The sequence below is a fragment of the Orcinus orca genome, chromosome 16 (assembly GCF_937001465.1).
Source record: "Orcinus orca chromosome 16, mOrcOrc1.1, whole genome shotgun sequence".
Classification (NCBI taxonomy): Eukaryota; Metazoa; Chordata; class Mammalia; order Artiodactyla; family Delphinidae; genus Orcinus; species Orcinus orca.
Genome location: NC_064574.1, coordinates 71,544,886 through 71,568,299, shown reverse-complemented (window position 1 = coordinate 71,568,299; position 23,414 = coordinate 71,544,886). Strand labels below are relative to the sequence as shown.

General features: G+C 52.5%; 4 protein-coding genes across 11 annotated transcripts in view; 2 read left to right on the top strand and 2 right to left on the bottom strand.

Annotated features, from left to right (window-relative positions):
• Positions 1 to 1,080: 1,080 nt before the first annotated feature.
• On the bottom strand, positions 1,081 to 1,912 carry BOLA2B (bolA family member 2B). Its single transcript, XM_033426128.2, has 3 exons — positions 1,712 to 1,912; positions 1,523 to 1,620; positions 1,081 to 1,223 (listed from the first exon to the last, which is right to left on the bottom strand). Exons 1-3 carry the CDS (start codon positions 1,772 to 1,774, stop codon positions 1,124 to 1,126), a joined length of 261 nt encoding a protein of 86 aa, XP_033282019.1. The 5' UTR covers positions 1,775 to 1,912; the 3' UTR covers positions 1,081 to 1,123.
• Positions 1,913 to 2,053: 141 nt separating this feature from the next.
• SLX1A (SLX1 homolog A, structure-specific endonuclease subunit) lies at positions 2,054 to 4,868 on the top strand. Its single transcript, XM_012532731.3, has 6 exons — positions 2,054 to 2,401; positions 2,940 to 2,991; positions 3,084 to 3,413; positions 4,281 to 4,408; positions 4,570 to 4,657; positions 4,739 to 4,868. The coding sequence occupies exons 1-6, from the start codon at positions 2,214 to 2,216 to the stop codon at positions 4,766 to 4,768; spliced, it is 816 nt and encodes a 271-aa protein (XP_012388185.1). The 5' UTR covers positions 2,054 to 2,213; the 3' UTR covers positions 4,769 to 4,868.
• Positions 4,869 to 5,008: 140 nt separating this feature from the next.
• LOC101271349 (sulfotransferase 1A1) lies at positions 5,009 to 9,175 on the top strand. Of its 2 annotated transcripts, none has more exons than XM_033426119.2 (9): positions 5,009 to 5,550; positions 5,870 to 6,020; positions 6,771 to 6,954; positions 7,059 to 7,184; positions 7,256 to 7,353; positions 7,868 to 7,994; positions 8,099 to 8,193; positions 8,691 to 8,871; positions 9,000 to 9,175. In XM_033426119.2, exons 3-9 carry the CDS (start codon positions 6,807 to 6,809, stop codon positions 9,158 to 9,160), a joined length of 936 nt encoding a protein of 311 aa, XP_033282010.1. In that variant the 5' UTR covers positions 5,009 to 5,550; positions 5,870 to 6,020; positions 6,771 to 6,806; the 3' UTR covers positions 9,161 to 9,175. The 2 variants fall into 2 exon arrangements, with proteins under 2 accessions (XP_033282010.1, XP_033282011.1); XM_033426120.2 differs by having other exon boundaries at positions 5,768 to 6,020.
• A 146-nt stretch (positions 9,176 to 9,321) lies between these two features.
• SGF29 (SAGA complex associated factor 29) overlaps positions 9,322 to 23,414 on the bottom strand; it is a 34,365-nt gene continuing 20,272 nt past the window's right edge. For 6 of the 7 annotated variants that reach the window (XM_049699385.1, XM_049699388.1, XM_049699386.1 and 3 more), the window contains 9 exons: positions 21,878 to 21,972; positions 17,696 to 17,771; positions 16,970 to 17,042; positions 12,405 to 12,469; positions 11,348 to 11,477; positions 11,130 to 11,276; positions 10,855 to 10,890; positions 10,584 to 10,746; positions 9,322 to 9,526 (listed from right to left, as the gene is read on the bottom strand). In XM_049699385.1, the coding sequence (XP_049555342.1) occupies positions 9,410 to 9,526; positions 10,584 to 10,746; positions 10,855 to 10,890; positions 11,130 to 11,276; positions 11,348 to 11,477; positions 12,405 to 12,469; positions 16,970 to 17,042; positions 17,696 to 17,771; positions 21,878 to 21,952 (882 nt within the window). In that variant the 5' untranslated portion in view covers positions 21,953 to 21,972 and the 3' untranslated portion in view covers positions 9,322 to 9,409. Of the gene's footprint in view, positions 9,527 to 10,583; positions 10,747 to 10,854; positions 10,891 to 11,129; positions 11,277 to 11,347; positions 11,478 to 12,404; positions 12,470 to 16,969; positions 17,043 to 17,695; positions 17,772 to 19,414; positions 19,842 to 21,877; positions 21,973 to 23,414 lie in introns of those variants that run through there. The other variant, XM_033426125.2, reaches the window with a different exon arrangement.

The window sequence follows — 23,414 nt, the reverse complement described above, 5'->3', positions numbered from 1 at the left end:
AGAGAGAAGGAGACCATCTGGAGCCTGGGCCTCAGTCTCCCACACAAAGGGATGATCGGCCCTCCTAGTGAAGCAGACTTGTGGGTAGTCACTAGTTCTCCTGGCCCAGGGAAACGGAAAAAAGTTCAGGGAAGGATCCTTGGAACTCAGAAGGGTTAGCCCCTACTCACCATGATTTCCAGCTTCCTCTGAGAGAAACAAGAGAGGGAGATGGGGGTGGGGGGGGTGGTAATTTAGGGGCCAAGAAACCGGCCTTGAAAACAGGAGAACAGGGTGGGTGGGATGGTTGAAATCTGCAATTTCTCACCCCCAAAGAGCTCTGGCCCCAATTAGCACACTTCCTATTCCTCCTGGGTCTCAGGGCCCTCACCTATGCAAAGCCTAATCAACTCTGGCACCTGTGTCGACTCTAGGGCATCACATGCCCCAATTTTGTGGCTCTGGTCGGCCTTACTTTCCTGCTGTAACCCTATGCCCATCCCACCCCTCCATTCCTGAAAAACCTCACCAGCTCTCCAGGGTCAGCTGTGGCCACATCAAGCCCAGGGCCAAAGGGTCACTGGACTTTCTCCAGGGGCCAGAAAACACTGCCATTCCAGGTGTTGGGAAGCCCCTGCTGGGGTACCAAGTCCCTGAGGCTGTGAAGGGCTTGGGGAACCAACAGGGTAAGTGTGGAATCTTCTATAATGCCTCTGACATTGGGATGATATTAGGGAGAGGGAGAGGTTTGTTAAATTGCCCAAGGCCCTGAAACCGTGAGCACTTCTCATCTATGCATCTTGAAGGAGGACAGAGCAGGAACCCCAGCAATGGTCAATGAATGGGTGGGTCGGGTGGGTAGTGGCCGTACCCCTAGGGGGTCCACCAAGGATTACAAAGAAGACCTGTGAGGCCCACCCTGGAAGGGACTTTAAGAACTGAACTTTCACTTTATAAGTGGGGACACGAAGGCCTCTTTGTGGAGAGAAACTTGCCCAAAGTAAAACAATGGAGAGTGGAGGGCAGGGAGAAGCCAGGCCCTAGACCCGGCCTCTGCACACCTCCCACCCTCCTACACACAACACACACTGACACAGAAGCTGGGCCTGACTCATAATTTAATAGATGTGCAGGTCCGGGTCCCTTATTTCTGCTGCTCACGGGTCCACTGCTCTGGAGTCAGAGTTTTCTGCTCAAAAGCATGGATGTGCAGGAGCTCTTCTGCTAGGCAAGTGTTCACAAGCCTGAGAGAGAGATGGGGTTAGAAAACGGCAGGCTGGGGCCTGGGTCGCAGACCCCGAAGCTAGGGTGAGCCGGGAGACTGGAGGTGTCCCCCAGGTTGTAGTCCCTGAAACCTGGCAACAAGAGAGGTAGAGGGCTGAAGTCTCAATATTTGAAGCAGAGACCATGAAGGCGGGATCGCTGGGGTCGTGGTCTGCGGTGCTGGGCCGCATTGGTGGGGCTGAGTTAGGTTTCGGGGAGCGGCCGGGGATGTGGTCCTGGAGCTGGGGCCGCGCTGAATGAGGTTTTCCTGGGGTCTCACCGGTGTCTCTGAAGCAGCGGCTTCCCCTCGAACTTGGCCGACACCACGAGAACTCGGAAACTAGACGCGCAACGGTTGGGAGTCGTGTCCTCCACTTCCTATGGGGCAGAATGGGGTGGATGGTGCCAAGCCCGCCCCTCAGGAGCCCTGTTCCCCTCGCTGGGCGAGTGTCCACGCCGCTCAACTCACCACGTGCTCCGCCTCCAGGTCCCGCTGCAGCTTCTCCCGGAGGTACTCGGCGCTGAGTTCCATTGTGGCAGCCCAACGGGGTCGACGGCCCAGCAGGGACAGTACCCCTGCTCGCACCCCTGCCACACTGCTTCCGCCCTTACTAGGGCCACTTCCGTTGAGGTCTCTACTTCCGCCCTTACTAAGGCGTCAGTAAACACAGCACTTCCGCCCTCTTGCAAGCCCAGTTTTCCAACAGTCTCCGGTTTCTGCACCTACCATCAGTCAGCCAATCAGAGTCTGCATAAGGCCCCGGCGGACGCTAATTGGTACCCGCCGCCTGCACAGCAGCCCGGGTTCTGCGCCCCGGTTTGGACACCCTAGCTCCAGCTAGTAGAGGGTGCACGAGCCTGCATTGCTGTGGCCTCTAGGGTACCTCTTTTTCCGAGACAAGCATCTTGCGTCCCTGGCAACCCAGCTCTCCCCGGGGTCACAGGCCAGAGCAATCAACCCCCAAGTTCCGATGGGCCCCACAGGGGGCGCGGCGAGGCCCGGGCGCTTCTTCGGCGTCTACCTGCTCTACTGCCTGAACCCTCGGCACCGGGGCCGCGTCTACGTAGGGTTCACGGTCAACCCTGCTCGTCGGGTGCAGCAGCACAACGGGGGCCGCAGAAAAGGCGGGGCCTGGCGGACCAGTGGACGCGGGCCCTGGTAAGAGGCGGTGGGTCACTGTCAGAAAGGCTTCTAGGAGAAGGCCGGAGCCGGCGGAAGGGAGGCCCGTTGAGAGGGGCGCGGCCGGCGTGGGGGCTGAAAAACAGGGCTGCGGGCGGGGTCCTAGTGACGAGGGGGGGACTATCGCGGGGGAGAAGGGGTAGTGGGGAGGCGGAGCCCTGTGAGTCTGGGCTGTGGGTCTCAGAGGAGGGGGTTGGGTGGGAAGGGGATTGATGATCTAGGTTTGGTCCACCGACACGGGGCTTGGTGAACAAGGCTGGGTTGGAATAGAGAAAGCCTGGAAGGGAGAGGAACTGAGGAGGGCTGTTAAATACCTGTGACTGGAGGCGGGACCTAAGGTTAGCAGGTGCGAGGGGACATACCTCCATGAAGGGGTCAGAGCCTCGTGGGCTAGGCTTGAAGCCGGGTGTGACTCCCCTCTCGGGTAGGACCGGAGGCGCACCATGGCGAGGGGATTCGGTTTGACACGGGGAGGGGCGAGGGGCTCACAGGCCGCGCCCCTCATTCTCTTCCCCAGGGAGATGGTGCTCATCGTACACGGCTTCCCCTCCGCAGTGGCCGCCCTTCGGGTAAGAAAAGAGACGGGGGTGCCGGGAGGACGGGGGCTAGGGCTTAGGGCCTTCCCCGGACGGCCCTGAAGCTCAGTACTCCCCGCCTGCAGTTCGAGTGGGCCTGGCAGCATCCGCAAGCCTCGCGCCGCTTGGCGCACGTGGGTCCGCGCCTGCGCGGTGAGGCAACCTTCGCCTTTCACCTGCGCGTGCTGGCGCACATGCTGCGCGCGCCGCCCTGGGCGCGACTCCCACTCACCTTGCGCTGGCTGCGCGCCGACTTCCGCCAGGATCTCTGCCCGCCGCCGCCGCCTCACGTGCCGCTGGCCTTTGGGCCTCCGCCGCCCCGGGCCTCAGCCCCGAGGCGCCGCGCGGCTGACACCGAGTCCGAGCTGGAGCATGACGCCGAGACCCGCTGCACCCTGTGCGCGCGTGTGCTCCAGGTAAGACTCTCCACCTGGTCTCCGGGTCAGGGCGGTCTAGGATTCAGAGGACTCAAGATCAAGCTGTTTCTTGAGGGACTGGGCAGCCCACTGACACCCTTTGGCCAGTCTGCCCCCATCTCGAAAACGGGGATCATAGTGCTTGCGGCCATTCCTCGACGCCAGTATTCTCCTTTCAGGGCTTTTGCCCTTTCTCTTTGACTGAAAGGTTCTTCCCTAGACCTTACGTCTTGATAAAATGCCACTTTTCCTCCGTGAGGTTTTCCTTGGTTTTCCATCTGAAATTGCCACTCTTTCTTGTACACTTCCCTGGCTTCCTTTAACACTTATTATCGTCTGACATACTGTGTATTTTATTTACCTTGTTATTAGTTTCTGCCCCCCCCCCGCCCATTCTAAACTCTGCTGGGGCATTTAGTTCCTTTTCACTACTGTAGAACAGGGTCTAGTGCAGAGCAGATTGCCAATAAATATTTAATAAATTAATTGAGATGATGAGTCTGGCTTCTACTGAGCCCTCAGTAAATGTAAGTTGAGCTCTTGCCATTCAGAGCTTAAGTGACCTGCCTGAGATTGCTCAGCCTTTAAGGAACTCTAGGTCTGGCTGCCCTGCCATGGTGTTATGTAATCGCTGCTAACACTCAGAGAAAACTGGCCAGCTTAGTCCCTGTGGGCCAGTATTTTAACGTCTCCGTGCCTCAGTTTCCTCATCTATAAAATACAAATAATAGTATCAAGAGCGCATGTCTCATAAGGTGGTTTTATGTAAAGTCTTGGAACAGTGTCTAGTCCATAGAAATTCTTCACCATTGCTAGCTACATCATTACTCCCCATTTTCTCTCTTACCTGCCTGCCACCTCTGACAGGATGAAGAAGATCCCCTGTGTTGCCCCCACCCTGGCTGCTCCCTGAGGGCCCATGTGATCTGCCTGGCAGAGGAGTTCCTGCAGGAGGAGCCAGGGCAGCTTCTGCCCCTAGAGGGCCAATGCCCTGGGTGAGTCCAGCACCCCTACTCCAGCCTGGTTTAGCTCTGGGAAGACGGTGCCCCGTTGTCCAAGTCCAGGCCTGGGGTAGTCCTCATCTTAGCACCCAGGTCCTGGCCTGGAGGAGGCTTGGGACCCTGACTCTCTCTCCTACCAACCGCACCCCTGGTAGCTGCAAGAACTCACTGCTGTGGGGAGACCTGATCTGGCTGTGCCGGATGGGCACCGAGGAGGAAGAGGAGGACTCGGAATTAGAAGAGGTGAGAGGTGGCTTGGGCCCCAGCCTCACTACCCCACCCCGTCTCCTGGGCTGCCTTTCACCAACCCTCTTGTCTCCACAGGAACACTGGACCGACATGCTGGAGATCTGATCCTCAGCATCCCCAAGCTCTGCCCACTCCTTTTCTGTGCCACCCCCTGTGGCTCTGGGCAGTTTTTACTTGAGTACAATAAAAAGTCTGAGTTAAGGTATCTTCTGGTGTTTGCTGGGGGGTGGGAGAGTGGGGTAGGAGGCAGAGGCCCTGCCAGTCCCTGGGGCCTGAGGAGGACAGAGTGGGGAACGGCCACTGGCCCCAGCACGGACCAGCCTCTGAAGTCACATAGTCCTTTGAGGGCTTGGGAGACTCACACCCTGCACACAGAGCCCCCCCACCTCCGGTGCTCAGCTTGACTCCAGACTTTAATCCAAACAGTAAGGACAAAGGCCGAGGAGGAGAGGGGGGATGCTGTTCCCCCACGGGGTCCTGTGGCTCTCTAAGCCCCAACTCCTTCTCATCTCTGTCTGCAGAGCCTTGTTCAAACCCACAGAAAAAAAAGCACCTTCTGGGGGCTGTTGTGTTACCAACCATGAGTGAGGCTCCGTGCTGTCCCACGGGAGCCGCCTTCCCACGGGAGCCATGGAGCTGGGGCTCACTCCCAGGGTTATTCGACTTAAGCATTCTGGCTCTTTCCTATCCTTTGCTGCCTCAAAAAGAGCCTGCCCTGCTCGGCTCTGCCGCAAACCCCAAGACCCGGCCTACGCACATCCCTCTGGACTGGCCTCGTGGTCAGAGCCAGAAGTGTCTGGAACAATGTTTGGGCTGCTGGGGGCCTCTGAGCTGCCTTCCACCTGAACCCTTGGCCTCTTCAAGACTGGCCGGGAACCAGCAGGAGGGTGAGTGTCCCACATTTCCCCTCCACTCCTCTGCCCTTTCTAGACTGGGTCCATTAGGTAAAGCTGTCTTTTGGCCCCCTTTTCAGGGGTGGAGTTCAGAGGGCAGGTCAGGAGCCAGGATTACAGCTCGAAATACCAAAAAACAAAAAAGAAAACGATTGCACCCTTGTGTCTAGTTTCAGTCTTCTGTTTTCTACACACTAAACCCACATCTTAGGTTTTCAGGCCGGTCTAAGCTTGATTCCAGCTGGGCACTGAGCAGAGTAGCACAGAGGGGCTCTCCCACCCCGAACTTCACCCTTTCCTTCCTGGACAACAGCCAAGTCCCAGTGCCGGCTCCATACCCCTCCCACTTTGGACCTACAAGACCTTCAGCTCAGAGAGCAGTTCTGCCCTCACCACACCACAGCCGTTCTGCGTTCTAAGCCGCAGCACGCAGACGTCAGGAGGCCACGATCCAGAGAAGTCGGGTGAGAGCGAGGTGGTGGGCCGGCTGGGCTGGATCTCCCTCAGCTTGCGCTGCTGGCTCTCATCCTGTCGCTTGAGCTTTCTGGTCTAGCTTCTCACACCCTGCCCTTTCCCCATGGATTGCCCATCTCAATCTACAGCCTGGCCTGAATAATCCCCCTCCTCCTCCTTCCCCTCCCCCTCCTCCAGTGAGTCATGAGTTTTGCCCATTCACATACCAGATTCCGGCTCCCCAAACAGTTGCTCAATTGGCTGTGTTTTTCTCCAAGCTGGGGAGGGTAGCTGGGCAAGCGGGGTCTCAGGCCCAACTGGCCTTTTTGGAGTTTTCCAACATATGTGAGGGGCCAGGAGGGGAGCTGAAGGAGGGGACGTCAGGGAGGAGCCCACCAGGATTAGGCCCGGAGGCAAAGCAGGAAGAGAAAGCAAGCTGGGGGCTGGCAGGAAGTTCAGACAGGCAGGACTTAGAGTGGGTTTTCTCAAGTGCACAATGGAATCCCCTGGAGAGCTTCCAAAAAACTGCTATCTGGGTCCCATCCCCAGAGAGTGTTTTAATTGGTTTGGGATTTTAAAAGCTCTGCAGGCAAATAAAAATGAGCCTGGGTGTGACCCACTGCGTGAGCACTGGATCTGGCTTGGAATCCCAGCCCCACCACTCAGTAGCTCTGTGAGCATGGGCAAGCGGCTCCCTCAGCCTCAGTTTCCTTATCTCAAAGCAAGAATTCAACAGCTGGCCCCACTGTGATATTGTTAAGGGCAGGAAGCTACACTCTGGACCCTGACGTGGCAGCATGGAGCTGGTCCAGGACACCTCGCGCCCGCCACTGGAGCACATGAAGGGGATCCCTCTCATCAGGTACTTTGCAGAGGGACTGGGGCCGCTGCAGAGCTTCCAGGCCTGGCCCAGTGACCTGCTCATCAGCACCTACCCCAAATCCGGTAGGTGATGAGGGCACCAACGCCTCTCCTGGGCTGCAGTCCCCACCTTGGGCCGGGAGGGGCGTGCTCAGCCCTGCTCATCTCCCATTTCCCTCTCTCTCCAGGCACCACCTGGGTAAGCGAGATCCTGGACCTGATCTACCAAGGTGGCGACCTGGAGAAGTGTCAAAGAGCCCCCATCTTCGTCCGGGTGCCCTTCCTTGAGTTCAGGGTCCCTGGCCTTACCACAGGTATGTGGCGGGGTGCTGGGAGGTAGGACTCGGGCTCCAGCTCAGCCGGCTTTTCCCTACCTACGGCTTAGGTGCTGAGCTTCTGGAAGATACACCAGCCCCACGGCTGATCAAGACACACTTGCCCCTGGCTCTGCTTCCACCGACGCTGCTGGATCAGAAGGTCAAGGTGAATGGCAGAGGAAGCCAGGGAAGGAGGCTGCTGGGGCCATCCCAGCTTTGGCCCTACCTTCTGGGGAGGTCTCCTCACCTCCTCCAGCCTGGTCTCATCTTAAGGGAGGCGGGGGGCATCTGCCTGATGGCTCTAGTGGGGTCAGATAATCTGGTGAAAAGGAGACTCCTCTGTGCAGAGCCGGGCTCACAGGCCCGTGGAAGAGAGGCTGGTGGGAATCCAGCACGCCTTGTTCCAAATTCAGGCAGAGTGGCATTGAGGGGATTAGATTAGTATAAAATATGGTTTCAGGGAGCAGCCCAGAGTTCGGCATCAGAGCAGGGTTCAAGCCCCAGCTCAGTCTCGCCCACACCATGGGACTGCAAGTGAGTCAGCCTCTAGACCCGTTTCTCCCTCAGCCAAACCGAGAGAACCTCCCTGGCAAGGATGCTGTGAAGGGTGGGACACCTAGTGCCCAGTGTGCTGTGTGGTGATGGTGCTGGGGTGGGGGTGGGGTCATCTGCCCCTGCAGGTGGTCTACGTTGCCCGCAATGCAAAGGATGTGGCCGTCTCCTATTACCACTTCTACCGCATGGCCAAGGTGCACCCTGACCCTGGCACCTGGGACAGCTTCCTGGAGAAGTTCATGGCTGGGGAAGGTGGGGCTGACTCTGGAGGAAGGAAAGGGGTGGGGTGGAGCTGAGGGGCACCAGCTACAACTTATGCCAACCTCTGTGTCCATGCCCCCTGCCGTTTTCTCCAGTGTCCTACGGGTCCTGGTACCAGCACGTGCAGGAGTGGTGGGAGCTGAGTCACACCCACCCTGTTCTCTACCTCTTCTATGAGGACATAAAGCAGGTGAGACCGCCTGCTTCTGCGTCCCTCCATGTCACACGCAGAGAGGCAGGAACCTCACAGTGACCTGCCAAGGCCCTCTCAGCCCCCCTCCCCTATGACAGCCCACAGCCCAGTCCTCCTGGATCCCCTCCGCAGGACGGAGCAGCAGTGCCCCCTTGCAGCAGTGCCCTGTATAGCTCTTATCTCCTAGCACTCGAGTCAGCAACACGTGCACTCATCCATCAGCTAGGTTACTGCTGTTGCTTCTCCTGGGGCCACGGTTATGAAAGAGGACTGTCCCTCCTCTCATCCAGCAGGAACCAGACATCTGTAATAAAGGACCACAGGGCAGAAGGCAGTCAAACCTGCCCTAGGGAAAGAGGACCAGAGTCAAGGAACACGGTCTGAGGTCTCTAAGCAGAAGTGGCCAGATCCCCACAGGGTTAGAAAGGGACCTCCCTTCTGTTTGCTCAGCAAGCAATGCAAACCTCCACTGAGGAGCCCCTCTGCTGCTCCAGAACCCCAAAAGGGAGATTCAGAAGATCCTGGAGTTCGTGGGGCGCTCTCTGCCAGAGGAGACCATGGATCACATCGTCCAGCACACGTCTTTCAAGGAGATGAAGAAGAACCCCATGACCAACTACAGCACCATACCCACCAAAGTCATGGACCACAGCATCTCTGCCTTCATGAGGAAAGGTGAGAGCTGCCCCAGGGAGCGGGCACGGGCATCTGGGGAGAGAGTGGGGGAGCAGCAGCTAGAGCCGCCGTTCAGCCAGTCAGGGCCTCCTCTGTGACGAGGACCTCTCTCCTTTCGTCTCTCCCAGGCATCACTGGGGACTGGAAATCCACCTTCACTGTGGCCCAGAATGAGCGCTTTGAAGCCGACTATGCTGTGAAGATGGCAGGCTGCCACCTCCACTTCCGCTGGGAGCTGAGTGGTGCTCATCAGGGTGAGCGTGAGACAGGCCTTGACAATAAAATCTGATGTGTGTTAACACAGCCTCTGCTGGAAGCAAAGGACGAACCTGAGCCAAAAGGGTACATGCCTACTGGGACCAAGTGAGGCCATCTTCCCTGGTGGCCTCCAGCTCGCCCTAGTTGGGCGGGAAGGAAGGGTCTGGAAAAGTAAAACCCAGGAGACATGGACAAGGGAGGAGGAATATTTATTCGATCACAGAATCTTGTGTGCATCCCCTTCGAGGGTGTCAGGAGGTTGCGAGTCCCCGAGGCCGCTTCACTTTTTCTTGGGCTCCTTACAAGCCACCACGTACCGCTGGGCCACATTGAGGGGAGGCGAGTAACCATCTGCGTAGGAGGTGTCTTCAAACAGGACCGAATAGTCATCCTGGGGCTGCAGTAGGGGGCAGACGGGAGTGACTGGTCAGAGACCTCCAGGCGAGGCCCCCCCAAACCTAGATAGACAGGAACCTCTGGCTCGTGGGCCCCCAGCCTCTCCTGTCCTCGTAGTCACTCAGGAAGTCTAGATGTTTGAACCTAGTCCCTGTTACTACAGAGCTCTTTCCTCAACAACAAAGGGCCAAGGGTAAGGGATGAAGAGCAGGGAGAAGGGAGACTTGCCACCTACGTGGATGGGCCATAACTGGAGGGTCTGGTACCAGGGAGCCCGTGTTAAAGGGATCAAGGACAGCCTAGAGGGGGACTTCCCTGGTGGCAGAGCGATTAGGAATCCGCCTGCCGGTGCAGGGGACACGGGTTCGATCCCTGGTTCCGGAAGATCCCACATGCCTCGGAGCAAGCAAGCCTGTGCGCCACAGCTACTGAAGCCCGTGTGCCTAGAGCCCATGCTCTGCAACAAGAGAAGCCACCGCAATGAGAAGCCCACGCACTGCAACGAAGAGTAGCCCCCGCTCGCTGCAACTAGAGAAAGCCTGCACGCAGCAACGAAGACTCAACGCAGCAAAAAAAAGAAAAAAAAAAAGACAGCCTAGAGGGCAGCAGGCAGGTATCCTGGAGGAAGAGGGGAGAACAGCCTTTAAACTCCCATCAGGTGATGGGTGACCAGGGCGTCAGCGATGTCAGGAGCTCGAGAGAAAGCAGCTCAGCCAAGGAAAGGGCAGTGGTGCAGGAGTCAAGGGTCCAAACAGACCCTGGGCCTTGAACTTCCCATCTCAGTGCAAAAGCGAGGTTAGACTAGAGTATGCTTCGGGTCCATTCTGCTCAGGGCTTGCTGAGGCTCTGAAGCTTGGAGAGAGGAGGGCTGGCTGGTGCTGCCCTAGAGGGCAGGGCTGTAGGGCAGACTAAGCAGAAGACAAAGGCCAACTTGCAGGACCCTCCTAGCTCAGAGAGGCTGTAAGATGAGGAAAAGGGGACGGAAAGTGCGAAGATGTTCCATGACCCAGCTGGTCCTTGTAGCGGGGCCAGTGTCTCTCCCGTGAAGGCTGGCTTACCCGTTGCGGGGGCGTGTGGATCAGGGCACGGTAGAAGCAGGTGGTCTGGGGATATAGGGCCAGCACGAGCTGCTCCTTCTGGAATAAGGCTTCGGGGTCTGTCTCCGGGTTGGCCTTCCACTGCGGCAGTGGGATGATCCGCCGGCGGCTCAGGGTGTGTCTCCTGGTGGGGGCGAGGGGGAGCTAAGGTCAACTCATGGCCAGGTGGGGGCCCCATCCCAGCAGCTTAGCTGCCCCCAGGCTTCCACAGCCCCCCCATGAGCACACTCACTCTTTGCCTTCTTCATCAATGTCATCTACCTCATACCTGTGGGTAAACAAAAGGAAAGCGGTGGATTCAGGGAGGTGCGTAGTCCAAGTCAGGGAGCCCCGAGGAAGCGGGGGAGGAGGGCAGGAAGGGAAGTAGCCCAGGAGCCCACTTCACACACCATCCCCACCGGCACCCAGGGGAAGCTGCTTTTCTCCCATCTTGCAGACGGGTGAGAGTCGCAGCCCAAGTGGGTGTGGTGACGGGGGAAGAGCCCACAGGGCTGGGCGTCCACTCACTTGTTGGTGGCATGGCTGTAACTGACCACCTCGGCCAGGATCCACTGCTCATCCCCATCCACAGCCTTCACCCGGGCAGCCACCTTGTCTCCAGGTTTGGCCACGTAGTCCCCAGAAGCTGGAATGGCCCCACAGAGGGGCGGGGGCCTGAGGGTGGAATAAAATGTCACCTCCAGTCCCTTCCCTGCCAGCGCCCCCAGCCCCGGGCCCGCCCTCACTTGTCACCAGGCTTCCCGATCCACAGGGGCAGGGTCATGGCTGACTGCTGCAGCAGGGTCATCAGCACCCCCCTGCGCATGGTCTTCCGAGGGGGCTCCGAGTCATTGTACAGGCCCGCGATCTTGGCCGCTGTAGGAAAGAAGTGAGCCTCTGAGACACCAGGGACAGGGTTCCCGCCCCCAGGCCCACCCTAGCCTGCCTGCATCGGGCTGTCAGAGCTCAGCCTGCAGCCCCACCGCCCAAGTTAGCACCAAGGGCCCAGGTGCCATCCCGCCCCTTCCACCAGATGCCCACAGTCAGACCGCCCAGATGGTGAGACACCAGGAGGGTGGGTACCCTAGGGAGAGGGAATTAGAAAGGGCAAAAGCTGGGATTCGGGGGTGCTGGTCACGTTCTATTTCTTGATCTGGGTGCTGGTTACATCCGTTATGTTCAGTTAGTGAAAGTTTCGGTGAGCTGTATGTCCACTTACGTGTACTTTTCTATGAATATATGTTGTAATTCAACAAAAAGTTTAAAAAACAAACTCTCAAATGTGGACAGACCCCTGACCTCCTCAGGCATGGTTCAACACACGCAGCCACTTCATACAAACCCAGCTGGCAGTGTGACAGCATTTTTGGTGGGTGAGGAGTTGCACACGGGGGGTTCACTGGGGCAAGAGAGGTGGGAAAGCCACAGCAGCCTGAGGGCTCTGGAAGCCAGTGCCTCGTGTAGGTAAACTCCATGTGGAAGGCTGGCTTCAAGACACCCAGGGTGCAGCTCTGGTTCTCCCCACAGCAAGAAATGGGAGTGGGTGGCAGTAGGAAGGAGGGAGGTGACTGACCCAGGCAGTAGAGGGAGCAGGGGAATCAGCATGGTCTGCAGGGAGCTCTGGGGATGATCCCCTTTCCCTTCCCCACCCCAGGCTGCCCAGGCGCTTCTCTGTCAGAAGCCCCCGGAACAATCCCACCAGACTGAGGTCACAGGCTCCCCTACAGGGAGACCTGACTGCTGCTCTCAGGAACCCTCACTCCGCCTGGTCCAGGAATGCCGGCCTGGTCGTCTCTAACTCACCAATCCGCCTCTCTTCCAACAGAGACTTGATTTCCGCAATCTTATCTAGGGCTTTCCGGAGGATGCTGAGGGCAGGGAGAAGGGAAAGAAGAGGTCTGGATGAAGCACAAAGCGCAGACTTCCTTTTCTCATTACGGCAGGCTGGCTAGCTCAGACCAGCCCTGATGCTGGAAACTATAAACCCTAAGCACATGTTTTTTAATCTTAAAAGCATAAAAGAACTGATGAGGCAAGAGGAAGTGGCAGGCCAAAAAACCTAAGAAGGTCCTGTAGAGGTAAGCAAAGCAGAGAGCTGCCTTGGCCGCAGTGCATCCGACAAATCCTGAAGAAGTGCTGCTGGGTGCCAGCAGGCTCTAACAACCTCTTGCGATTCGGAGGACAGAAGTTAAAACTTGGGGTCTGCCCTAGTGGCACCTGTAAAAGAGACACTCCAGAGGACTGTGGGGAGTTGTCTCGGCTCAGAGCAGGGCTGGGGGTGGAGGGAACTCATCCCTGAAAGACTGCAGCCCCAGGAAACCTCTGGAGTTCGATTACGGGGGTTCCAGGGTGGCTGGGACCCAAGTAACCTGGCAGAAGTGCACACAGATCCTTGCGGGAAGAAGGCTTCTTTATCCTAGACCTTTGGGAACCTCCCCCAAAGAATATCTCAACAGCGATAAGCAGCAGAGAAGCCACTTCAGGTCATTTATTCTCCAGCACATTCCTCTCGCAAACCTTTAGTAAATGCCCACGTGTTTCTGAAGGCCTTGGTTCAGACCCATGAGAACACAGCACAATAGTGTCACAGGAGGTGTCTCAGAGGGTGTGACTCTTGTGGACTCATCAGGCAAAAGAAAGGCCAGAAGATCGGGCAAGGGGCAGCTTTGGCAGAGGGAACTGCGCAAACCAAAGCAGGGAGGGATGAACACCACGCTGACAGGCTTGGAGCACTGAAGCTCAGCGTGGCTGGTATCGGACGCCAGGATGACTCTGCCAGAGCCACCTCGGACTTGTGCGTGAGCACTGGTACACGGGGCAATTAAGCTTCCAGGAAAGCAGAGGAGGAGTAAAAGCCAGCAGGCCAAAGGGAACTTGCAAAGTCTGATCATTGCTGCTGGGCCCGTTTGGAGGACATCCTTTTACGTAGTATGTCCTAAGCTGTATTCTGTGAGATATTAATGGAGTGGTTCTCAACCCTAGCTGGACATCAGAACGCCCTGGGGAGCTTTTTAAAAAAGAATCCCAATTGCTTTAAGTAAGAATCATCAACAGATGCCAAAACGGGATATGTACACAGTCTCCAAGTATCTCTCATAAGATACTTATTAATCACACAATGGAAAACAGCAATAACTTGACACAGGAGAAACCTGGAAGAGCCCACCTTAACCAGTGGGAGTCTTTTGGCCTTGTAATATGATGACGGAGGACGACATCACTTCCATGCTATTACTTCCAAAAGCGTAACACCTGAATCTAATCGTGAGGGAACATCAGACAAACCCAACTGAGGGCCATTCTACACTGGCCTGTAATCTTCAAAATGTCAAGGTCAGGAAAAGCAAAGACAGCCTGGGAACCGTTCCAGATTGGAAGAGACCAGAGAGACATGAAAACTAAACACAGTGCGGATCTGCACTATAAAAATCTTCTGTTCTTTTGCTATAAAGGTCATCAGTGGACAGTGATGAGCTCTGAATAAGATGTGTAGATCAGTTAATAGTTTTATATCTGTAATTTCCTGATTTTGAGAAATGTACTGTGGTTGTTTAAGAATGTCCTGGTTTTTAGGAAACGCTGACTGATGTATTTAGAGGTCAAGAGGCATCATGCATCATGTCTGCAACATAAATGATTCAGAAAAAAAAGATTGTAAATACATAGATCTAGAGAGTGATAAAGCAAATGTGGTAAAAATACATTTCTGTAAGTCTGAAATTATGTAGAAAGTTAACACCAATGCATGAACTCCACCCCAGTTAAAGCAGAACCTCTGGGCGCAGCCGGACTTGAGAACCAGTGTGTAAATGTATTCCACTGTCAAGTAAGTTTGTGAAATACTGAGTTAAAGAAATTGCTGTTGCAGAACTTGGCAGAGCCTTCAATACTTTAATACTGCAGCACTTTAGTACTTCAGTACTTTAACGCTTCAGTGCTTTAATTTGCATTGTGAATCTCTAAGGAGAGGAATGTAATACTCCGTTTCCTAAAGTTACTGAAGCGCCACTGCAGAGATCTGAGGAAACAATGTTTTAAGATCATTTCCTATTTAAAGAGCAGTTTTCTGGAGCTGAAACTTCTCCATCTCGGAACCATAGAGGCTTCAGGTCAACCAGGATGACCACCCAGCGAAGCGTGGGTCCCTACCTTCTGGGAGGCAGCCTGCCAGCCCGTCAGCAACCCTCAGGGATGGTGCCATCCCAAGAGCCCCACTTCACCTGGGACAGCAGAGGAAGCGCCTCTTGCTGGCCGGGCTTCCTTTGAAGGGTCCTCAGCCAAGAACCCTGAGCCTTAACCTCCCTCCCCCCACCAAACCCGGCCCCCCTCCCCAGCCATTCGTAAGGGGCTAAATGGTGTGGGCTCTTTAAAGTAATCCAATACTGCTGCATACCAATACACAGTAATTATTTGATTGGGGTGAAAAATAATTCCTTGTGGGCCTTCGCTCCTGTGCCCTCACAGAGCCGCACCTGGAGAAGCGCCTTCTGAACCAATGTTAGGAAATATCTTGTTCCCACCCAGAATGGCTACCCGTCTCCACTGGAACACGGAAAGTGACATCTTTGATCTGTTTCCCTTTGACTCCTGCTGCTAAAAGAGATGATTGTTAAATGAAGACACAGGGGTTCCTTTCTGTTTTCTGCAAAAGCAGGAGGAGGAAAAGCAGCCAGGACTGGACAGAAGGAACAGCAAAGCATCACAGGCTTGGGCTCATGAAGCAGGCTCTGGGCGCCTCTTCATCTTCCCAAGAGGTTTAATGCAAATATTTAGAAGATGAGCTGATAGGTGCTGCAGCACCTGGGTCAGTGCCACAGGCACACACAGTACCATGTTTTCCCCACCCAGACGCGGAGCTCCCTGTGGGTAGGGGTGGCATCTTATCTGTCTCACCCACTCTCCTGTTCCCAGCGTGGTATCTGGAGGTGAGGACACCTTATTCATTGTTTAGTGAATGAACATATGAAGGTCTGAGAGTCTGAAAAAGTGAAATGACAGCAGAACTGCAAGGGACCTGCACTTATGAAACAAGCTTTAAGTGTTAAACTCTGGTTAAGTCAATGCCAGAAAAGAGCTCACACCAGCTGGTTGCAGAAGGAGCTGCCTCACTCTGCCGGCAGTTAAGCTGGGAAGGGAAAGTCTGCCTTTTACTTTCAAATGAACGTTGAGTCACTCTGACTTATACAAGCCAAACTCCAGGCCCACTAATGGGAAAGGGCCCAACTATGGTTACCCGATGAATCTGCAAATCAGGGAGAAGATGGGGGTGGGGAAGGCTGGGCTGGAAAGCCAAGCAAGCAACACCTCCAACCAGAATTCGCCGTGTCCCCTCCCCGCCAGTCGGCCCCACCCTTTTGTTCTCTTCCCACCCTGGCAAAGGGAGCCCCATCAGACCCCTTTGTTCAAGCTAAAAACCTTGGAAATCTTCTCTCCCAACTTGTCCTCCAGTTTGATCTCAGAATCCACCCTTGTTTCTCTATCCCCACTGCCATTGTCTCAGCTCAACTCCGTCACTTATCTTTTGCCTGGTCTCCAAACTAGCCTTGAATCTCACCCAGTCTGCTCTCCGTGCGGCAGGCAGGGGTTTCTCTCCTACTCTTACATCGCCTTTGGCTCGCTATGGCCTCCAAGATAACGTCCAGGTATTGGAGGTCTTCCACATCCTGCCCTCCCCTCCCCCAGCCATGCAAGGACTAGTTCTCATTCCCCAAATGCGCTCCTCCATGGCCCTGGCACACTGTCCTCCGCTTGGGCTCTCTGACTTGTCTGCCTACCCATCCCCAGCTCAAGTTTCTCCTCCTCCCTGAGAGGGTCTCAGATCCCCAGGCACAGTGAACACCATCTCGGCTGGCCCACCAGCTACACTGTCCTGTAACTTTTTTAGGGTATCTCTCCTTTCTGGATTGCTCTTGAAGGCAGGATCTCACTATCCTTGTGTCTCTCTATGGAGACTGCCCAACACCAGGCATAACCATGGGTTATGGTCAAAAGAGTTTGAAAAACACTGGTATTAGGCACTTTATGTGCATTATCGCGTTTTACATTGACAATTCTACAGGTAGTTATTATCTCTATTTTAATGACGGAGCAACTGAGTCTCAGCTGAAATGACTGCCCAAGGTCAAGTGACTAGAAAAAGGCATCACTGGGATTTGATCCACACCTTTCTGCCATCTATAAAACAGCAGGGCCAGGGAAGAAGCCAGAGTGGGCTCTAGGGAAAGTGGGCCCTAAAGGAGAAGCTGGGGAGTCAGAATCTGCTTATCTGTGGGAGGAGAGGCAGGCTGGGGCTATGGTCCACAGGCTCCTACAGCCCAGCACCTGGATGTGGAGGGGAGGCGATGGCAGGGCAGTGGGACGGTACTCACTTGCACTCAGCCTCTGCATCGGCCTTGGCGGTTGTATAGAGGCCACGCAGCTTTGTCCGGTAATAGGGAGAGACTGCAGAATAAACAAAGGGAGAAAGATGCATGGGTGAGGGGCAGCTGGCAGCAATGTGGCACTGCTTCCAGTCTGCCGGAATCAGACTCTGGGAGGCACCGAGGGGCCATGGGCTGAGGTATGAGCTTTACTGGCTCAGAAGTGCCCCCCGAGGCTGATACCTCCATGTTCACATTTTCATATGGTACAGATGCCATCACAACATCTAGGAGAGGACTCTCTAACCTCTGCCAGAGTGTGACCCATGCAAACAGAAAACAACTCTCCAAGCTCCTCAGAGTTGGAAAGCACCAGCCCGGGAGCCTGACCTCAGGGCATGTGCAGGGCATACGAGTAGGGAAGCTCTAGAAAATGCCGGCTAACTGGGGGGTCCTGCGCGCTGTAAGGGGGTTCCCGAGACGCAGCGTCATTTCCTGACTTCCCAGTCCTCAGAGTTGGGGGATTTTAAGGTTCCTTAGTGGCTAGACAGTCTGTCATCTCTCTCCTGGGTCATCTTAGGTCACCCAGCCTAAGGGAAAACTGTCCCTCAGGGCCAGGGAGCAAGCAGTTCATTTTGGATTAGGCAGATACATGCAAAAGTCCCTTTCGAAAATGATGACCGCCACGTTCCCAGTCTCGGCCCACTCCTTTCTCTCCCGAGCCCAGCCACTCACTCTTGTTCTCTGTCTGCATCCGCTCGTGGGTCTTTTGGATGTTCACTAAGTTGTGTTCGCTCCTCGAACGCTCTTCCTGCAAGGACGAGGTCAACAGGACATGAGGGGAGGCCCTTTATCCTGCTGTGGCAACTACCCTGCAGCCCAGGCCAGAGGCCCCATAAATATGACCCTCATTTTGTAAATCCAACTTCCAAACCCGTAAGTTTAAAAGCATTTTCCCCCCTGACTAATGCAAAAGCAATACAAAAGGCATTAAAGTTAACTTACAAGTTATACATTTAATGACTCTCCTTTATCAAAAAGACAAACTAACCCACAGATTCAATGCAATCCCCATCAAAATTCCAGCTGCCTTCCCTGCAGAAACTGACAAGCTGATCCTCAAGTTCATATGGAAATTCAAGTGACCCAGAATAGTCAAAACAATCTTAAAAACAAACAAACAAACAAAAAAGGAGGAGTCACGTTTCCCAATTTCAAAATTTCCTACGAAGCTGCAGTAGTCAAATGGTGTGATGCTGCCATATAGGTCAATGGAACAGAACCGAAGTCTAGAAATTAACACGTGTATCTATGATCAATTCATCTGGGGAAGCGGGGTAGGTAAGGATGCTGATACAATCCTTCCCCACATCAGTGGTCCTGGGACCAGGGCTGCAAATGAAGATGCCGGAAGCAGGGATGATTCCTAAGGAAGAAGCTGTAACTATACCTTTTAACCTTTATGTCAGAATTTCTAAGTGCCTGAGCGGGTAGGTACTTTCACCCCATCTGGCAAAATGGAGTTAACAGTGAACGCAGCTATAATGCCTAGTGGTGAAAACAGCCCACTAGTTCTGTACCTAAGTAACCCTACCTTACATGAATGGAAATGGACGGGGGCCGGGGTGGGGATAGGGGAAGAGTCGGAGGAAGGTGAGTCACTTGCTAGACTAGTGTGTTGTTGCTGGCAATCGGGACCAGCACGGTGGCCGAGCCTAACGTCCTTCAGAGTAGAAAAATCTGGGTAAAAATCAATGACAAATGCAGAGAAGGAGAAAGAGTAGCTGAGGGTAAAAGAATGAATAAATGGGTTATGCAATGATGGAAATTCAGTATTACATTAATACCTGAGAGAGGCTCAGAGCAAAAGAATAACATTGACTCTTAACTCAGTCATACCAGATGCCCTGAAGGTGACGCCGTGTGTCTGCCAAGACCACCTCCGCTTTTAGACCCCAACAAAGTCAAATGGAAGCCTGAAAACCCTCTGAGAGACATTTTGGTTATATAATATGATGATAAACTAGACAAACTGTTGATGACTGACTGGAGTTCTAGTAATGTGCCAGTATCTTTTTCTTCTTTATCTTCAAAATTTTATTACTAAACTATTTTTAGAGCAGTTTTAGGTTTACAGAAAAATCACGCAGGTGGAAGACAGAGTTCCCATACACCTGCTTTCCCCTGCACAGCTTCACCTATTATTAACATCTTGCATTAGTGTGGAACATTTGTTACAATTACTGAACCAATATTGATAATGATTATTAACTAAAGTCCATAGATTACATTAAGATTCACTTTTTGTGTTTTACATTCTATGGGTTTTGACAAATGCAAAATGTAACGTACCCACCATTTTGGTATCATACAGAATAGCTTCACCTCCCTTAAAAATCCCCTGTGCTCCCCCATTCATCCCTCCCTCCCTCTGAGCCCTGCGCAATCACCGACCTTTTTATTCTCTCTATAGATTTGCCTTTTCCATATTGTCATATAGTTGGAATCATACAGTATAGAAAACCTTTCAGACTGGGTTTTCACTTAGCAATATGTGTGCCAGAATCTTCTGACTGATTTTTCAGGTCACATTCCACCACAAAGGATACCATTTGGAAAGGAATCTCTGGAAACTGCTCCCACTGGGTTGTATGGCGGCTCCCAGCAGACTGATCATCGTGTCACTACAAGCCTGGATGATGGGATGCTTAGAAAGGTCCCTGGTTGTAATGGACACAACGTGCCACAGCATGCTTGCACAAATACACAGCACGCTTGTCTTTGTGAATGCAAAGCAAGTAAAAACAATAGGGAAAAAGTGGGTTTCTGACAGGATTAGAGCAGTAGGCACGTGGTGGGTCCAAATTCCCCTGGGGAACAGCCCCATCCCCTGGTTTTGAGAGGCCTAAGAGGCCATATGATATACTTAGGCTAAATTACATCTAGGTGCGACTACCACTCATCTAACCCTAGTATGGGGCACCCAACATTTTTGGGTACAAAATATGTATCCTAACTGCAGTACCCAGGCCATTAGTACACAATGGCAACAAAATGCATGGTGGAGTAAGCAACATTGGCCCATAGACAGAAAAAGGCTTTAGGGGACATAGGTACTGTTGTGTTCATTGTGGGGCAAGCTGAACTCATTTTCAATGAGAAGCAGCAATCAGAGGGAAAAGACCGTTGATTAGAATAAACAAACAGAAGTGAGTTCTCTCGTAGGAGGAAGGCAAGGGATGGGAGTCAGTCTGGAAAGATGATGAGGCTTTAGTGAAGTGGTTCAGGCCAACCCAACAGGTAATGTGGATAGTTCTAGGACCCACCTGTTGCTGGGAAAGGGCTTGCACCTTGACCCACCAGCGTTTCTTGACTATTTTAAAATGGATAATACTTTAATAAGTAGCCATGAGCAGCGGCCCTCCATCCTAGCTGCTGAGCCCCAAGGGGCACACTTATGGGAATTTTGTGGACCTCTAAACCTACGGAAGCCCTCAAGGGGCATGTGCAATTTACATCAATGCACCATGACTACCCTTGACCCAAGAATAGATCAAAATAAGACATATCCTGAAGTCCAGTTAGCAGATGTAGGGCTTGTACTCTGAATACCACCTGTGTCCTCCCCATAGGAGGGAGGTGGACTCTGCTATACAACAGTATGCAATGGAAACCAGTCTCAATACGAGCCTGAGCTGAGACAGAGTGACTGGCTTTATCCCCAGCTGACTTCGAACCCAGAAATAACTGAATCCTGGCCAACTGTAATAAAGCCTGTCCATAATAAAATCTGGTAAATGGGCGGGGCCAGTTCTGTTGCAAAGGCCTAACAAATAGCTCTGTAATTCTTATTGATTTGTTCCATAATGAAACTGAATTTTACCATGACCATACTTCAATATGGTGTAACACACTGGCACTGTTGGTAAGATTCAACTACCTTATGTAAGTCAGTCATAGGATAATACTGATATTGATGACCAAATGTATTGGGAGACTGAGTCAGAGTCTTCTGAGAATGTAATGCTGATGGAAAATGACTGACCTGAGGAAGAACTGGATTTAACTCACCATCAGCTAATTTCTATGCTAAACAGTTTCACACAAATTTATCATAAGGTACAGATGGCGGTAGATGAAGGAGGAAAACAGGTAATCAAATTAGTACAAAAATATGACAGTGTATGTAATGGCTCTATAGGACAGATTAGTTGTTTCTTTAAGTCTATCCCTACCCTATAAGGATTCCTGCCAATGTTAGGCATATTTATCCTGATACTATTGCTGTATCTGTTATATAAATGCTATACTAGAGGTAAATGCTCAAATGACTGTTTTGCTGTAACAGAGCCTAGGCCAAGGGCCAGGGGGGTGGCAGGTGCAGTTAAAGATCAATTCAGCAGGCCGGGGTGTTCAAACACTACACATTCCAAAAAAGGGCTGGCCCTTGACCAGCTCTTAGTAGATAACCTCTAAACACGCTTGGAATATCTTGCCTGATAAGAGTGTCTCTGTTTACCTGAGGTGGAGGCAGAAGGAAAATGACTGCTATTGGGTACAGGGCATTTTTGTCAGGTGATGAAAATGTTCTGAAATTGATCATGGTGATGGTTGCACAACTCTGAATATTGATTCAAAGTGGACTGTACACCTTAAATGGGTGAATTGTATGGTATGTGAATTATACCTCTCAATATAGCTGTTACTAAACAAAACGAATCATGAAATCCTGCACATGACAGAAAATCCAACAGGAATGGAAGTCATACCCTACATTCTCCTTCTCCTCCCACCTTCATTACATCACCGTGGTTCCTGCATGTCCAGTCTCTTTGAACACAACCACCCCCGCCCCCCCCACAGCTCAGTATCACAGCCCGCGTTCCCCTCTAGGAGTGGAGGGCTGTGGATTTTTACCTGGGTTTGCTTGATCAGCTGATGGAGCTCTGTGAGCAGTTCTGCAATGCGGGAATCAGCAGACACGAGGGCCATGGTGTGGTATACGGGGGCGCCTGGGGTGGAGGGGAAGCAGAAGAGAGCCTTGTTAGTGGCTGTTGTGGGTTAAACCATTCTCCTGAAAGATATGCTGAACTTCTAACCTCCGGTACCTCTTACTTGGAAACAGGGTCTTTGCAGATGTAATTAAGATATATGTTAAGATGAAGTCACCCTGGAGTCGGGTGGGCCTTAATCCAACATGACTGGTGCCCTCATAAGAGAAGAAACAGAGACACACATACAGAGAATGCCAGGTGGAGAGACAGACACACACAGAGGGAAGACAGCCATGTGACAGACGCAGAGAGAGAGTGCAGTTATGCACCTGCAAGCCAAGGAATATCAGGGATCGCTGGCAACCACCAGAAGCCGGGAGAGAGGCACGGAACATACTCTCCTTCTGGGCACCCAAGAAGGAACCCGCCCTTGATTCTGGAACGAATACAACCCCTTGATTTTGGAATTCTAGCCTTCAGAACTGTGAGAATACATTTCTTTGAAGTCACCCAGTTTATAGTCGTTTGTCATGGCAGCCCTAGGAAACTGATACAGCGGCAAGTTGTCTTGGATTCCCTCCCTAATCCAATGATGCTCCTATTCGATATGTTCAACCAAGTCAGGAGTGCTTGTTAAGTATCTTCAAAGGCAGTATGTCCTAGCCCCAGCTCTGCTGCTACTATCCTGACAAATGATTCAAGCATTCCGGTTTCCCCTTTTTTTTTAATGTGTAAAATGAGGATTCAAATAAGATTTTATATGAAGACACTTTCTAAGATATAAAGCATTGTTACTTTTTTTTTTACTGTAGAGGGAAGAGAAATTAACTACTAAAAATATCTGACTTAAGGTAAGATGAATGTATTGTGATGAAAATAAAATGCAACAGTAGGTAATTAGAAAAAGAATAAGAGACAATAAAAGGTAATTTTAAAAGTAAGCTATTGTATAGCCAACACATGGAAACAACCTAAATGTCCACTGACAGATGAATGGATAAACAAGATGTGGTACATACACACAATGGAATACCACTCGGCCATAAAAAAGGACGAAATAATACCATTTGCAGCAACATGAATGCAACTGGAGATTATCCTACTAAGTGAAGTAAGTCAGAAAGAGAAAGATAAATATATGATATCACTTATATGTGGAATTTAAAATATGACACAAATGAACCTATCTATGAAACAGAAACAGACTCATGGACCTAGAGAACAGACTGGTGGTTGCCAAGGGAACCTATTTATGAAACAGAAACAGACTCATGGACATAGAGAACAGACTGGTGGTTGCCAAGGGAACCTATCTATGAAACAGAAACAGACTCATGGACATAGAGGGTGGTTGCCAAGGGGGAGGGAGTTGGGGGAGGGATGGAGTGGGAGGTTGGTGTTAGCAGATGTAAGCTTTTATATACAGGATGGATAAACAACAAGGTCTTGCTGTATAGCAC